The 16,301-nt window shown below is 29.5% G+C and overlaps 1 protein-coding gene across 14 annotated transcripts in view; it reads left to right on the top strand.

Annotated features, from left to right (window-relative positions):
- The window catches only part of HUWE1 (HECT, UBA and WWE domain containing E3 ubiquitin protein ligase 1), a 294,173-nt gene that overhangs the window by 38,261 nt on the left and 239,611 nt on the right, over nt 1–16,301 (top strand). For all 14 annotated transcript variants that reach the window (XM_087154722.1, XM_087154721.1, XM_087154731.1 and 11 more), the window contains 7 exons: nt 875–1,014; nt 5,650–5,732; nt 9,186–9,287; nt 12,148–12,228; nt 12,959–13,065; nt 13,213–13,482; nt 13,632–13,901. In XM_087154722.1, the coding sequence (XP_087010848.1) occupies nt 875–1,014; nt 5,650–5,732; nt 9,186–9,287; nt 12,148–12,228; nt 12,959–13,065; nt 13,213–13,482; nt 13,632–13,901 (1,053 nt within the window). The remainder of the gene's footprint in view (nt 1–874; nt 1,015–5,649; nt 5,733–9,185; nt 9,288–12,147; nt 12,229–12,958; nt 13,066–13,212; nt 13,483–13,631; nt 13,902–16,301) is intronic.

The following is a 16,301-nucleotide window of genomic DNA, read 5'->3' as shown; positions in this document are numbered from 1 at the left end:
ATTTCAGTAAAATATCCGTTTCTGTAAGATTTGTAGATTTCAATTGAAATATCAATTTTTGTGTGTTATCATTATAAATATGTTAAGAACTGAGACCTTCATTAACAATACAAGTCAGTTTGAAAAATGAAACTTAGTGTTTTTCACTTTTCTTGCAAAAGAGTGACAGAAATTTAATCACATTCAAGATTTATTCATATTCATTTAAATTTTATTCATATAACTGTGTCACATAACTAATTAAAATAAATTTTAAATTAAAATAGTATACTTGCATCTTATGTAATACATATCACTCTTTTAAGCAAAAAACAAACTATCGTTCTTACTTTGAGAATAAAAAGGAGAGTAAATGTTTTTGAAGACTATTCAGTACTATTTCATACTATTTCAACTCTATAGTATCAACTGAATTACAAAATCTTATGAAAACAAACATACCTGGGACATTAATCATATCCTGCTATGACTTTCAAGAAGGGCTGCCATACTTCAGTTTCGGTTTGGTTGTGTTTTTAGGATACAGGATAAATAAAGCAAAAAGGTTCTGTGTAGTGAGAATCACTTAAGTTGACTGCGTACTACCAAAAAATGCCACTATCTTTTTTTTTTTTTTTTTTGAAAAAAAGTTAGTTCCACTTTTCTATTTTAAAAAGATCTGAATGATATTTCTTTTTTTCGATGTATTACCGAATAATTATAGTACTCTTCATACTGATAATGTTCCTTTTTATCAATAATTAAAATGTGCTGCACGACTATAGCCGTCATTTGCCTACATATCACCAAAAATTGATGGATTATAAACATCACTTGTGGCAACGTGTTAAAGGCATAAATATTTCAACTATTTAAGTACTTATTTTTTTTCAAGGTGGAAGTTAATGTCTGTAGGAAAGACCAACCTTTTGTCATTGATCCAAAGTTGACTGATCCATCCATGGATTTTTTTAGCACTCTTCTTATGAGAGCTCAATATAACAGTGCTCAACTTGCCCTGGAGTTAGAAGAAAAGTATTAATTTTTTATAATTATAAATAATTGTTAGTTATATGAAAAACAATAGCCACTGTATTGCATTTTTATTTTTTATTGCTTGTAAAATCTTATGTAATATTTGTGCTGGTAGGATAGCTGTATGATTTGACATAAAATCACCTCTAACTGTTTATGTCTGGAAATTTATATTTATTTTTATAACTCTTTTTTGAAAACAACAGGAATTTTTATTTGCTATGAATTATTTTTACTAAAAATGCTTTAAAAATTTTATAATCGCAAGTAATTAAGTGTTTCATATTTGGGATCATTTGTATAGAAATGTCTCCGCAATATACAACTTTCTTATTGAATAACTCAAGGGAAAATGGTTTTTCCTTAGGAAATACAAGAGATAAAATATGTTTTTAGGTATGGCAAATGCTCAGCAGGTTAAGTATCACTGAAAAAAAGAAAAATTTAATGTTGCTTCTAGTAAAAGAAATTGCTGCAACCAATTGCATCTAATACTTGTCTGAAAATTTCTAGATATTAAAGGTCTTATAAGCTATGAAATCCAAACTAAATCTCGAAGACTTTCAGTGTTGAGTCTCTTGCTTTTGTCAATCTAAGGACTTCAAAGTATTTTCTCAAGATTCTTACAAAATGAAAAATCAGCACTCGCTTTTACTTTGCATATAATCAATAATTCTCTTTCCACCAAATCATTGATTTTGTAGTTTGAGTATATGGTTTATTATTTTTATTTTTTCTTTAACTTTTGGTTGAAAAGGCTTGTTAAACAGAAACAAAGTATAAAACAGTTTTGAATAAGGCGTAATGGATAATTTTACTCTTATGAGTGTTATCTTAATTCATGTTGAAACAGCTTATTTAAGCTGGAATTATTTATTGCTAATTGTTTCTTAAAACAACATTGTGATGGCATATCTTCGTATCATCCTTAGAGATGTTTCCCAGACTGTCGACAATAGCCCATTGTGTAGCTCTAGCTAAATAAAATACCCACCTTGAAATAGCTTATTTTTTAACAAATTCAATTTTTCCATTTATAGTTTTTGTGTGTTTGTGAAAGTTTTAAGAAAGAAAAGAGCTTGTTTTTTTAATATTCTAGAAACTTTTGTGTTTTTATTGTAAAGGCATTACATAATTTTTTTATTGATAGGATTAATATAAAATGTGATATAGTCAAACTAAATTCAGTGACACATCAGCCTATGGTGGCGGCCAAGGCCGTCTGTGTGTATCCCAGTTTTTTTTACCTTGGAATTCTTGGGTGCAGGAGCAGATTTTCTGGTTGAGAGTCAGCCGAGTGCAGAATCCCCAGTGTTAAGCCCCAACGCGTGCTTGGGACTCATTTTAGCAACCCATTGAAGAAACCCATAGACTGTGAAAATCAGATCATTAGTTCAAATGTTATTCAGGATGGTTCGTGTTTTTTTGGTGCACTGTATATATTTGTGTGCATATATATGTATATATGTAATAACAGGGCTCCAATCCTGTTATCAGTGTTGTATTTAGCTTGAAATAATTGCAGTCATAAGCCATCAGACGTTTTAAACAGGTTTATTTAAATATAGGCTGGTGTTGCTAACAGTTTACGTCCACACTCCCGCAAAGGAGGGGGAGTGGACAAGACTCCGGACTATTCCGGAACAGCTTATCAGGATCACATAATTAGGAAAAGGACACACAAAACTATGCGTTCTTACGTTTTATACCAACATAGATTTGAAGTAAAAAGGCACATTTCGTACATTCCTTGTATCCTTACGCATTACGGAAAATCATTTCTGCTTCCTTATATGGAATTGAAGAAGGGAACGATTCTAAAAATAACTCTTCCTTCGAAATATAAATCTATTTATATTTCAATGGTATGTTTTCAGCCTTGAATTCCCAAAATATAATCTCTCTACGCTTATTCTTTAACAAAGACATTTTATGAAAAGGAAAGAGTTTTAGTTCTTTTATTAATACAAAAGTATTTAATTCTTGTATTGCATATATATACACACATACACACACACACATACATACACACACATACATACACACAGTAAAACCTCTTAAAAGCGGACATTCTTGGGACCCAAAAAAATTTTTCATTTACGAGAAGGGTATCCTAATGACGAAGTTTAACATCGTAAATTGTTTTTAAAATATTTTCAAAGATGTAGATATAATTAAATAATCTACAATAACTATCTACAAGGATATTTATTTAAACCTTAACAAAGGTAAAAAAGAATATATAAAGAAGTTTGATATAAATACATAATTCCAGATGTAGCTACAGATAAATGAATATAATTTTCCTATTAACACAGATATTTGAGTTAATCATATGATACCGAATAGGAGCTTCCAGTCCTCAGTCAGTTTCAATAAATAGGTTTACATCCCCTTACACCTACCTATCATTTGATACTGACGTGGTTGATACCTTTTAGAAAGTATACCTCCCACGATTCACAGAAAAAAGCAATGCCTGCCTGTAAGTCATGAGGACCTATGGAGTTGATTATTCCCAATTGATCAGCTATCATGTGTCTGAATAAATGTTTTATTTATATGAACACCTCAAAGATTATACTTCTGTTCACTTTTTTTACCCCAGCTGTGTTAAATACAGTCTTCAAATTGATAAGAAAATTTAAGACATTTTTAATGGGGAAAAAGCAATGAGAGCATTTAAGATGTCATTTCAATTTGAGGGGTTCTCATAACCTGTCTGGTCCAGATGAAAAGATCAAAAGATGCCACTGTTGAATTATTTCAGGAGAGCAGTGTCATTTTCTCTCCTTTCTTTGCGAAGATAAAGCAAAGAGACAGGAGAAAGATCGATTCTTCAGTAGTGAAATAGCTTAACAATATACTTTTAGTTATGGATAAGGTAAAAAAATTTACATGTTTTAAAAATGGTGAAAAATTGCATTTTTTTCTTGCAATTTAAAGCAAAAATAGTTTTTTTTCTTCCAAATTTAGAAAAGTAGTGTCCGGTTTGAAGAGATGGAAAATAATGTTTCGGGGGTAAAATGCTGTCCGCGTCCGGTTACGGGAGTGTCCGCCTTGCGGAGACTGTACCTAATGGTTTATTCATAGAAGATTCCCGGGGAATAAAAAATATGTCCTAATTGAGAGGCGTCCATTTTGCAGGAATGTCCATAACAGGAGGTTTCACTGTATATAATATATGGGTCATTCTCACAAAACAGTCATTTTCATGTCCCCAGTATATTTTATGTTTGTTTTACAGCTTACGAAGAAAAAAATTCCAATATGTCATTCCCTCACTTGTCCCCACTGCTGATTTAAGAAAAGAAAAAAACTGTTTCTGAAAAAAAAATTTTTTTTTTTTACAAATTCGTGTTTTTTATTTCAGAATACTGAAATATAGAATTCAGAAAATCAATTTTAAATTTAATTTCTGATAAAAATATTAACACAGCACTATTTTAAACTTTGTCCCCAGTGTTTCGCGTCATTCCCTCACAACAATGTTCTTATCACCTGCAATCTTCTTAGAATAAAAATATTTTAATAAAAACTTCAGAAGTTAACGACTGGCATCATAGAACAAAATTGTAGTATGTTTCCATCTTCAACTTAAAGAAGCTTTGCTGTGGAATAAATTTGAATGAATCAAACCAGGTAAAATTTTTTACATTTGTCATTCCCTCATGTCATTTTTTAGAGTAAAATAAAATACAACTTCATCGAGAAAGTGGATAATTATATGTTGCTTTCTTGTATGAATATAATTGTATGTGATTGACTGCAGAAATTAATTAGGCCTAACTGTTATTTTTAAATTTTATTGAATTCGTCATTCCCTCACTAGTGTATAAAGTGAGGGAATGACGCTGAAGTGAGGGAATGATTCAAGATGAGTATATTATCAAATTTTTTTTTGTTCAATCGTGCCAGCCAATTTTATTTCCCAAACCTGTAAAAACTATTAAATATATAAGACTAAATTATAATAAATATTAGATATACTTAGTATGTTATCATTTTCAAACTTTAGGTAGATGTAACTTAGATAGAAACATGTATTAAAATAAAATATCATTCCCTCACTATTAGTATCATTCCCTCACTTTTTAAATAGTGAAAATAATTAATTTACTTATTAATTAATTTGAAAAATAAATTAAAAATTAATAAATTAATTTATTAAAATAGTTAATTTATTTATTAAATTAATTAATTAATTATTATTAATTAATTAATTTAAATCATAAGTATAATTTATAGGATATATACTTTTTTTATAATGCCATTACATATTTCTATTAATATAAAAAGTTTCAGAGCTTTTTATTCACTTTACTTTTTTGGGATTTTATGAACTGAAAAATGACAGTTTTCGTGAGAATGACCCATATATAATTTATATTAGTAAAATTAATTATTTATTATTCTTTTGTTAAGATTTTAATTTCTTTCAGCTTATTCTGCTATAGCTGTTTATTTGTTCAGGCTTTAGACTATGTTAAATATTTTTTAATGTAATGTGCTTTTAGTTGTAAATCTCTATGGACTGTTATTCAAAAGAGTTATTTTATTGCCTGTTTAAACTGTATTATACCTGTATTTTTCTTAACAAATTTAATTGACAAAACTCTTTATTTTTTTGAATAGGATATCTGGTGGTAAAAAAGACACAAATACTAATGAAGAAGGTATTCTGGATAGATTGCCTAAAAGATTTCCTATTAGAAAAGGTAAGAACCTAATTAGTTTCCCATATTCTAAATAAGCTTTTATTTGTTACTATTTTAAAATATATATCTGAACATTGCACTATTTTGAGGAACTCTGATCCACTGTTAAACAATATATCTATTAGAAAAGCTTTTTATATCTGATATTTATGAAGTGAAATTAAGCAAAGTAAAGTAAAATGATTTAAAGAAAATATTCATTTCATTTATTTTGACATTTGAAAGTATTAAAGTTATGAGGTCTAGAAAAAGGTAAACATATAAATGTAAACAATTATATCAGATTAATAGAAATGAGCAGATTTTAAACTTCTTTCTACATTAACGAATCTTTCTACATTAACAAAATTATCATTTAAAAAGGTGTTTTTCAATCTGCATCTGAACCTCAATTTAAGGAATTTTCCAGGATCAAAAGTTTTATTGTTATATCAAAGTTATTTGTAATATTAGGGTTCAGAAGTAATACAACGGAAAGTCCCTTATCGAGACTTTAATAAATTCAGAAAATAAATTTTTCCAGGTAATAGGTTTTTAAAGTTAACACCAGAACATACATTAATCAATAAATAAATATACAACAAATAGACAATAACTAGAGCCAATTTCATACAGTAACATTTACTTGTTGGCCAAATGATGTTTAATTAACTGAGAAATGTTTAGTATTATGAAATACAGGGAAAAGTCTTGTATTCGATCTCGTATCGATGGGATTTCCGGAAGTCCGGATAATAGATTTTTCCGTATAAAAGATCTCCAAGGTAAACAAAGCTTAAAATGATCTAACTGAATCTAAGAAGCAAAAAATAAATAAACATTATTTTTCGGGCAATAATGTTTTAGTATTAGAATGATATCTAATCATCAAAAACAAAATATTTGAAAAAAAAAATTATTGCTTTAAATATAGAAAACTAAAAAAATTTGACACTTATCAAGCAAGAAGCCGAAATTCCCATAATTCATTAAGGTGGGTAGGTGGAGGAGAAAAATTCATCATTCAAGTTGAGGGCGGGGAAGTGACAAATTCTTATTATCTCTCCCATCGTTAGCTATCAATCAAGCATAAAGGTGCGGCATGCTGATAGGGTTCTCTTTATCTTTTCTTGTGGAACTGAAAGAATCTGGTTAGTGGTTGTTAAAACAATGTTAAGTAGGGGCATATTAATTTCACCTGGTTTAAGAGGGGGAGGATTGTTATCATTTGCATGTCAGGGAGCAAGTTGAAAGGAAATGTTTAGACCTATTCAAATGTTGCATTTTGACTCCCCCTCCACGTTAAGGATCGCTGCGTTTACCCTTTTCCACAACATTTCTCCTTTCCCTTACACTCTATTAAAAAAGTTCTAGGAAATGCCTCTTTTACTAGCTAGCTGCATGGGAAGGAGGGGGACTCAGTTGCGCTTTTTTGAAAACAAATCTCTCTTTATGTGCATTCCAGAGGAGGAGCGTCACTAACGGTCACTCACGGTCACTCACGGTCTTGGTATTTCTTCTCTTCCCCTTTCTGGTGATTTATGGGTTCAATGCATAAAACGCTAGTAGCTCGAGGAGGAGAAAACATGTCAAAAGATGTTCGTTTATTTTGATTGTTAAAAAGTGTCCGGTAAAATCGACCCTTCCGGAAAATGGGCGTTCGGATATGGGACGTCACACTGTATACTTAAAAAGTAATCGAATTAAGCAGACTATAATTGAAACTAAATAAAAACTTGTTTTTCTCCTTTTTATTCCATTTGATGTGAAGAATTGGCAATACAATTAATCAGATAAAAGTACATTTTAAAAATGAGCTTCAAATTCCAAACACAAATAATTTAGATTTCATAATAATAATATGAAGCAAGAAACAGAATTGAGTAGATTTTTTTGTTGATAACATTTATAATTTAAAGGGAAACAAAGCTTGTGTTCTTTTCAAACACTATTATTCAGCTACATTAATAATCATAGTTTATTCTTCTCATCGAATTTTCTTTTTCGTTAACTACTTTTGTCTTTTCAACAACTTTTTTAGTGTGTTTAGTGTGCTTATTAAATTAGAATAAAGTTTTGCCCATCGAAAAAATTTTTTTTTTTCATAAATTATTTAACAGATCACAAATGTTTAAAAAAATCTTCTCACATGAATGCTGCTTGTGAAAGAATGCTTAGTGTGGCAAAGAAAATTCACTATGAATTCAGAGTTAATTTGGCTCAAAAATGCAAATTTTTTATTTATAACTCTTTTTGCTTTAAACAACAATTTTCTGAAGTGAATTAAATAAAAACTAAAAGTTCTAAATGTACTAAAGAAGTGCTTGTCTTAAAGAAGAATATGACCGGAGTTGTAGTTTTAAGTCATCTGATTTTAATTTTTAAATCAGGATTTTAACTTTTTGAGATCATTTAATTTTCAATATTTAGCATTTACTGAAGTTTTTAATATATTGAGGAGCGCAGCTTTAAGTAATGTAATTTTATATAAGGTTCTTAATTACTCTTGAGGCTAATTTGTCATTTAATATTTTTGCAGCATTTAGACTTTTTTCTTTCATTTTGTTTATAAGTATGCTTGTATTAATGTCTTATTTTTTCCAATTTGTGAAGAACAAAATTTTTATAATTAAATGGTCTCTGTATGTGTTCATTTCTAATTTCTGGTAGTTATAATTTACTTGTTAATTGTCTGATTTTCGTATGTAAATCATAATTTTAAGGAATTGAATTCTTTTTTTAAAAAAATTATTGATTCAGTATTTATAATAGCTTTATTAAAACTTGTAATGTGTCAAACTCAGTTTTAGGTAGTTGTATATGTGGCTCTTAATTAATTTTGAGTTAGTTTGTAATCTGATATTTCAGAAGTTTTACTTTTTTTCTTTCAAAATGTTAATAATAGGTATGCTTAATTTAATGACTTATTGTGTTTTATTATAACTATTTTTGAAATACACACTTTTAATAATTTTTTTTTAGTTTAAATTTTGTCAGTGGTTGCTGTTCAATAGTGTCAATTAAAATTATCTCTTTAATCTTTTGTTCTTTGTCTTATTTTTGTAATTTTATTTATAGAGCATTTCTTAATATTTTTGAATGCAAAAAAAATATTGAAATATATGAGTTTAATTTTTTTTTAATATGGATAACTTTGAGTGTAGAATATTGTTTTGTGTTAAGATCTGCTTATCATTGTCAATCATAATTATTGCTCCTGATGGGCCTTACTGAATGTTGGCATGTCTGGTAAAAGAATTTTTTTTTAAGCTGTTGAAGTCATTTGTTAATTTGAGTTTTATTTGTTAAGAGTTTTTTTTTATTTCATTCTAATTGGGGAAAAAGATAATTTGTTAAAATTGGGAAATTCAGTAATTCAAAGTTCCTTAAAATCTGGTCAGATTGTATGTAAATGAAATATATTTTAAATTTTGAAAATTACTTTTTTTTATTCAATTGATATCCATTTTTCAGGTGTTCAGTGCTTTCCTCAAAGAGCTGCTCTACTAAAGTCAATGCTTAATTTTTTGAAAAAATCAATTCAAGATCCTGCTTTAACAGACAGTATAAGACACTGTAAGTGTTTTAATTTTAATAAAGAAAAATCTGTTTTGAGATTTATATCTATAAACTGTTAATGAGTAAAATTTTTGTTGAGTCTGATTTGCTTTACATTTGCTGCAAATGTACATCTATCTATACAGTTTAAGTTGTTTAAAACAAATTCATCCTGATGAAAGTTGGCATTTGGTCCAGAAAAATAGACTAAAAATGTATTTAATTTTAACTTTTTGCTGACCATGTTTAGATCCAATTTTTCTAGTCTAGTTGTTCCAGCTGTAAGCAAAATGTTAAAATTTAAAAAAAAATAATTCTGAGGTATTTTAGCAGGAATAAAAATCTGTTGCGTGGTGCACCCTTGGCAACGTTTATTCGGCAAAATGATTTACAATTATGGCATGAGACTACCTTTTGATAATGTCAAATACCTAATAAATAATATTTTCAAGGGCTCTTTCTGTGAAAAATTCAAAAATCCCAATTCCAATAAACCATGGCTTAAACCAGGGATGAGATTTTTCCGCTTTTTAGCGGATTTCTGCTTTTTTCACTTTTATCTCTTAAATTTCAGCTTTTTTACCAAAAATTCAGATTTTCTAAAAATTTCATTTTTTTTTATAAGTATTCCGCTTTTTCAGAAAATTTACTGATTTTCAAAGAGAAGCAGAAAATTCAAACTACATAGCTACCAATCCTTTCTCATTTTTACTTATTTTAGCTATTTTCTCCCCTTTTACATGCAGCAGATAAGATTTTCAGAGTTCTTTACCCGCCCTCCAGATAGATCCGATTTTCGTAGTTCAAACGACGCTGCTTCTGACAAGCCTTTTATAGGTCCCAAGCCTGGAATCTGCTAATATCTCGATTCTTATTCACATGATTTTAATATCAAACATAGCTTTTCATATTTGCCTGTTGCGATTCTTATTCATGTGATTTGAATATTGTACGTTGCGATTCTTATTTACGAGTTTTAAAAATCCGATATTGTGATTCGTATTTACGCCTTTTTAAAAACCTATGTAGCGATTCGTATTCACTCAAGTTTAAAATTCAATGTCTTGATTTGCTCATGCGGTTTATAATATCAAGCATTGATTTTCGTATTTATCCGTGATTTTAAAATAAGGCATTGAGATTCGCATTCTAAAAATTATGCATCATAATTTTTATTTATGCAATCTAAAAATTACGCATCATGATTCGCATTTACGCAATCTAAAAATTATGAATCGTGATTTGTATTTACGCGTTTTAAAAATTCTATATCCCAGTTTGTATTTTCTCATTTTCAAAATCGTATATCTAGTTTCATATTCATGCGATTTCAAAATCCATAATTGTTATTTATATTCACGCAATTTTAAGATCAACTATCGCGATTCTTGTAAGAAGTAAATTTTTTTTATAATTAGTTACTATAAAGGTGACTGTTTTTCTAACGACGATTATTAGTATATGTAAGTGTTACAACATCAGAGAAACTGGAAGGGAATGTATTCAAAACTTACATCCTGTTCTTGCAAAGAAGAAGAAATAGGATTTGTCACAAGATGTTTGAAGATGGACTAACAACTAAATATAGCAAACATAAAAGATATAGCAGACAAAAGCAATCACTTAAAAAGGGATTTAATTAAATTTATGTTTTTTGGAAAAAGAGTTAATTAACTCATCATCAAAATTTTATTTATAATTGCTGTTATTTATGCTATAAAATGCAAAATTCTTATCAAATAAAAAAACAATTATCTAAGCAGTTGCGGATTGTCATGTAATTTTTCAAACTGAAATAGCAATTTTTGTATGTTAAGGAGTTAATATATATTTCTACTTCACTGTTATTGATATGTTTCAGAGGGCTCTAGTTAGATTAGACTATAATATGAGCATAATGATTCGGTCCATTGTTAAAGTTTTTGTTTTCAATATAATTTAAAAAGTAATATTACTGATATATTTACTATAAATCACATAACAGTATTTATTAAAAGAAATGAAATATTAATGTATATTCTCAGTAGTTTTAATTTGCTAAACCAGGTAGTTTTTCAAGCAATAATTGTCTCTCATGTGAACTGAGGAAAAATATAATTTCCAGTTTTATTTTTTCAATTGGTAATTTTTATTTTCATTGAATGTTAAGTATCAATGTAATCATTAATATAATGATAGATTAGTACACAATTGTATGTAAACGCATTTTTTTTTACCTTAAACTGTCTGGAATTTATTAATTAAGGGTTGCGCTTGCGTTAAATTTACTATCGTGGAAATTCAGCTTTTTTGCCTTTTGGCTAATGTAATCCCTGCTTAAACACATTCTCAATGTCCCACAGTGGCCTAGGATAAAATCTGTCGCCATGTTTTGTCTGAAGTCTAGACAGGATTGCCTGAATAAACAATTACGTCACATCAATGTGGTTCCTGGTCCTTTTTTTTATCTTGTGTGATGCCCAAGAAGGGATGGACTTGTTTCACCTGTTTAGATGCCCTGCTCTTTACTGGACATCAATCTGGCAACACTACTGGCCTACTCGCTCTCATTTATAGATTTTTTGCAGATTTATTCAATTGTCTTTTAATGTGCCATTTAAAAAGAGTCTATTGCATTTATGCCTATTGAAAGAGAAATTATTTTTTACAAAATGCATGTAAAACTGCTGATAAATAATTTTCATGGATAGTTTAATCTCATATGTTAAGTAATCTAATAAGAACATTCAGATTATTTTAAAAACAATGCTAAGGATGTGTAGTTAGCATGTCACAGCTAATTGTTAATAATTGTGATTAATAATTATTATAAAAATGTCTTATTGTATTTCTTGTTTATCTACTGTAGTGTGCATTGCAAAAATTTTTTTCTTTTTAGTAATGGATGGTTCTTTGCCAAATTCTTTAAAACATATTATTAGCAATGCTGAATATTATGGTCCCTCATTGTTTTTGTTAGGTAAGTTTGAATTTTTAAAATTTTCCCAATTATAGTAATATCATGTAATGGTTTATTTTCATTAAAAAAACATTGTGCAGATATTATGTTTTTGTGTATAAGTTTTCTAATCTTCTTGACTACTGAAGAAACAATATTTATGTCAAGAATTCTTTTTTAAATTTCTTGCTGTCTTAAGATCAAAAAATTTAATGTTTTAAAGTCAAGAATTTAAAGTTATACTCTTAAACTTAACTAATAAACAAATTGGCATATAAAGTTATTAGTGTTGTATTTAACATAACATAAACTATTCTTTTTAGACAGTAAGTTGATTTGTCACAAGGAGTTAAATAATATGTTAAAATAAATTTTTCAAAACATATCTTTTAATGTGTTTTTATACAATTTAATTTGTTTTGATCAAAATATATTATGTCAAATTTAGTATTTTCAAAAGATTTAATGATTCCTCCATATTTTGTGTAAATAAAAATTTATTCAGAAACTTTCCCACCATTCATAATGCTACTTAAATTATAGTGTTTACAAATGAAAACTTCAGAATTTGTCTAATGTAAGTATTTAGTGTTTCCTATACACTTCTAATAGATTTTTTAAAAATAAATTGTATGTAAAGCAGTTCGACTGGACATAATCTTATCACATTACGAAATTTGTTTAAATACATATTTTTTACTATTTTGAATATATATATATTTTATTAATGTCAGATTTTATTTCTTTTCAGCTACTGATGTCGTCACTGTATTTATTTTTCAAGAGCCATCACTATTACATTCTCTTCAGAATAAAGGCTTAACTGATGTTATTCTTCATGCACTCTTAGTTAAGGAAGTAAGTCTTAAATTTTTTCATTTTAATGTTCCTTTTGATTTTTTTTTCCTCAGTGTTTTACAATGTTGGTGAGATTTTGTTTATTTACTTGCTAGTGAATTAAGTTTTAATTTTCACATTTTTTGCTATTCTGTTCTTTATTATTAGGTTCCAGCTACTCGAGAAGTTTTGGCATCTCTTCCTAATGTATTTGGAGCATTGTGTTTAAACAAAAGAGGTTTGCAATCTTTTGTTGCATATAAACCCTTTGAGAAGCTCTTTAGAGTGTTGGTATCCCCAGAATATCTACCTGCCATGCGGAGGCGGCGCAGCTCTGACCCCATTGGTGATGCTGCAAGTAATTTAGGAAATGCCGTGGATGAGCTAATGAGGCATCAGCCAAGTTTAAGAACTGATGCTACTGCTGCTATCATAACGGTATTTTTCCATATTTATCAAAACTTTTTAAAAATTTTCTAATATAAAGGATTATTTAGCTTTGAATCTAAAAAATAATGATGGCTAAATTTTTATGGGTCTATTTGTTTGGTTTTGTCTTGCATATAGAATTTATTAATTTTTAATAGCTTTTGGAAGAATTGTGTCTTATGGGCAGAGATCCAAGGTTCATTTGCACGAGACCTGCAGCAAAGCCTGAATATGGTATTTCAGCTTTGACAAGAGTACTTAAAGATGCTGGCTCATCTGATGATGAAGAGGAGGATGAGGAAGATACTGGAGCCAGTCCGGTTCAAGGACCTTTACCAAAATCCCAGACAGAGCGTGGTGCTGGGGACAGTATTTTTAATTCCGGTGCAAAAACTGCTGTGCCTTTAGTAGATTACATTTTAAATGTGGTTTGTACTAATTTTTTTTATGCATGCATGTATAAGTTACATTTTTTGATAGTTTTTTCCTGTTGTATTTCATAACTTGTTCCTTATGAGCATTATGAACACTAGCATAGATCATTTGTTACATATATACTTTTTTCAAGCATGTAATTTTTCTTCAACTTCATGGAATTCTGGCAATTTTTTAACTGTTAAATTAAAGACTTTCTCTAATTAAAAATTACTATTTTACCGAGTTTTAGAAACCAAATTTATTCATTAAATATAATTATTAGATCTCTAAAATTTATTTAGAATCTCTGTAAAATCCCTTTAATGAGCTATTTATTCCCTTTTTTTTTTATTAGCAACCCTCTTTTCATTTGTGCTATAGTTCTTGTTCATGTGATATAGCAAGGTTTCTTTGCTGACTTTTAAGAGTGAAATGAAACTTCTGCTAAACTTCAAGAGCAATGAAAACTTAATGTTAAATTTTGAATTGACTGGCTTTGGCTAGAATTACTCCCCTTGCCATGGTAAAGATGTGTAAAATTCAGAAAAAGTAAAGCAATTCCAAAATTAAGAATGCTTAAAACAGACCTGCCAACTGCTCCGGATTGACCGGAGTTTGTTCGATTCGCAACGTTATCTCCGTTCAATCCTCAAATACTCCGCTTTTTGACAACCCTGAAAAAAACTCGCCTCACTTAAGATAAGAACCTGCGCAATCGCTAACTATGTAGGCGTTCCTCTTGCGTTGGAAACACGCGCATGCGCAAACGGGTGGGACAGCAGATCGATCTTCCGTGAAGATGCTTTCAAGAGCACTGAAATCGCAACAGTCACGTGATATAACGTCATAGCAGATGTTAACGTGGGGCGAAAACGAGCCATAAGCACGATTTCCTTCAAAACTTATTTTTATGGATCTGGCAATGTTATCGATGTTTACATTTTGTGATCGGTCTATCCTGGCGTGCGTTTGCTTCAGAATTTAGAGAACATCTAATTTTTTAAGATGCCACCGAAGCGAATCCGTAATCAAGCGTTCTGTGAGGAATATGCTAAACAATGGGCAGTTCTAAAACAGTCTAAACGATCAGAAAATCATGTTTATTGCATGATATGCGATCTTGATTTTTCAATCGCACATGGCGGCTTCAACGACTGCAAGCGTCATGTGGAATGCAAACGCCATTTTGATAATGCTTCTGCAAAATGTAACAAAATTACAAATTTTGTGACAAAATCAGATAATAACGTTATTCGTGCGGTTGTGGAAACATTATTTACAACATTTTTACTTGAGCACAATTTACCGGTATCTGCATCTGATCATGCGAGACTTCTATTCCAGAAGATGTTCCCAGATTCCGAAATGGCTAAAAAATATGGATGTGCACGAACAAAGACGGGAGCAATTATCAATTGCCTGGCAGAAGTTACAACCAGCGAATTAAAAGAAGTTTTGAAAATTTCCAAGTTTGCCCTGGCTACTGATGGTAGCAATACAAATACTGAAAACATTTTGCCTGTTGTGATTGTTTTTTTTGATGAATCAGTTCAAAAAATTACACCCCCGTCTATTGAGTTTGCCTAGGTTAGATGGTGATGCTACTGGGAAAAATATGTTTAGAGCAGTGGTTTCCAACTGGCGGCCCGCGAACTAAAATATATTAGTTGCCATTTTTGCCGACAATTTTCGTAAAAAATATGTATGGGTTCAAAATACTTTTCTCGTTAATAAAAACCTAGTTTCTTCGTTTCTGTGAAATTTAACATATCAACGGTGCCGAAAAATTTATTTCTCACGTTTTGCATCCAAGAAAATATTTATTCAAATACGAAAATAATCGTGTATGTTGCTCTTTTTTTATTTCATTTTTTTGTATTTTGTGAATATAATTTAGCATGTGTGTATCATAAATTTTCTCGAAGAAATTCTCCGATTTAACTTTCTGAAACCACTCATTTTGGGTGAAAATATTAGTCACATTTGTCAATTTTAAATGTAAATATCTATTCTCTGGTGGTTGCAGCAGACAAACCTCAATTTTCTCACTTTATAATTTGTGCGCTACTATGTAAGTTTTAATACCAACCTTTACACAGGGATGAGATTCTTCCGCTTTTTTCACTTTTATCTCTTAAATTTCAACTTTTTTACCAAAAATTCAGATTTTCTAAAAATTTCATTTTTTTTATAAGTATTCCGCTTTTTCAGAAAATTCACCGATTTTCAAAGAGAAGCAGAAAATTCAAACTACATAGCTACCAATCCTTTCTCATTTTTACTTATTTTACCTATTTTCTCCCCTTTTACACGCAGCAGATAAGATTTTCCGAATTTTTTACCCGCCCTCCAGATAGATCCGATTTTCATAGTTCAAACGACGCTGCTTCTGACAAGCCTTTTATAGGTCC

The sequence above is a fragment of the Parasteatoda tepidariorum genome, chromosome 11 (genome assembly GCF_982258835.1).
Source record: "Parasteatoda tepidariorum strain Cologne lab strain chromosome 11, Ptep-v5.0, whole genome shotgun sequence".
Taxonomy (NCBI): Eukaryota; Metazoa; Arthropoda; class Arachnida; order Araneae; family Theridiidae; genus Parasteatoda; species Parasteatoda tepidariorum.
The sequence above is the reverse complement of the archived record's forward strand: the minus strand, read 5'-3'. Positions and strand labels throughout refer to the sequence as shown.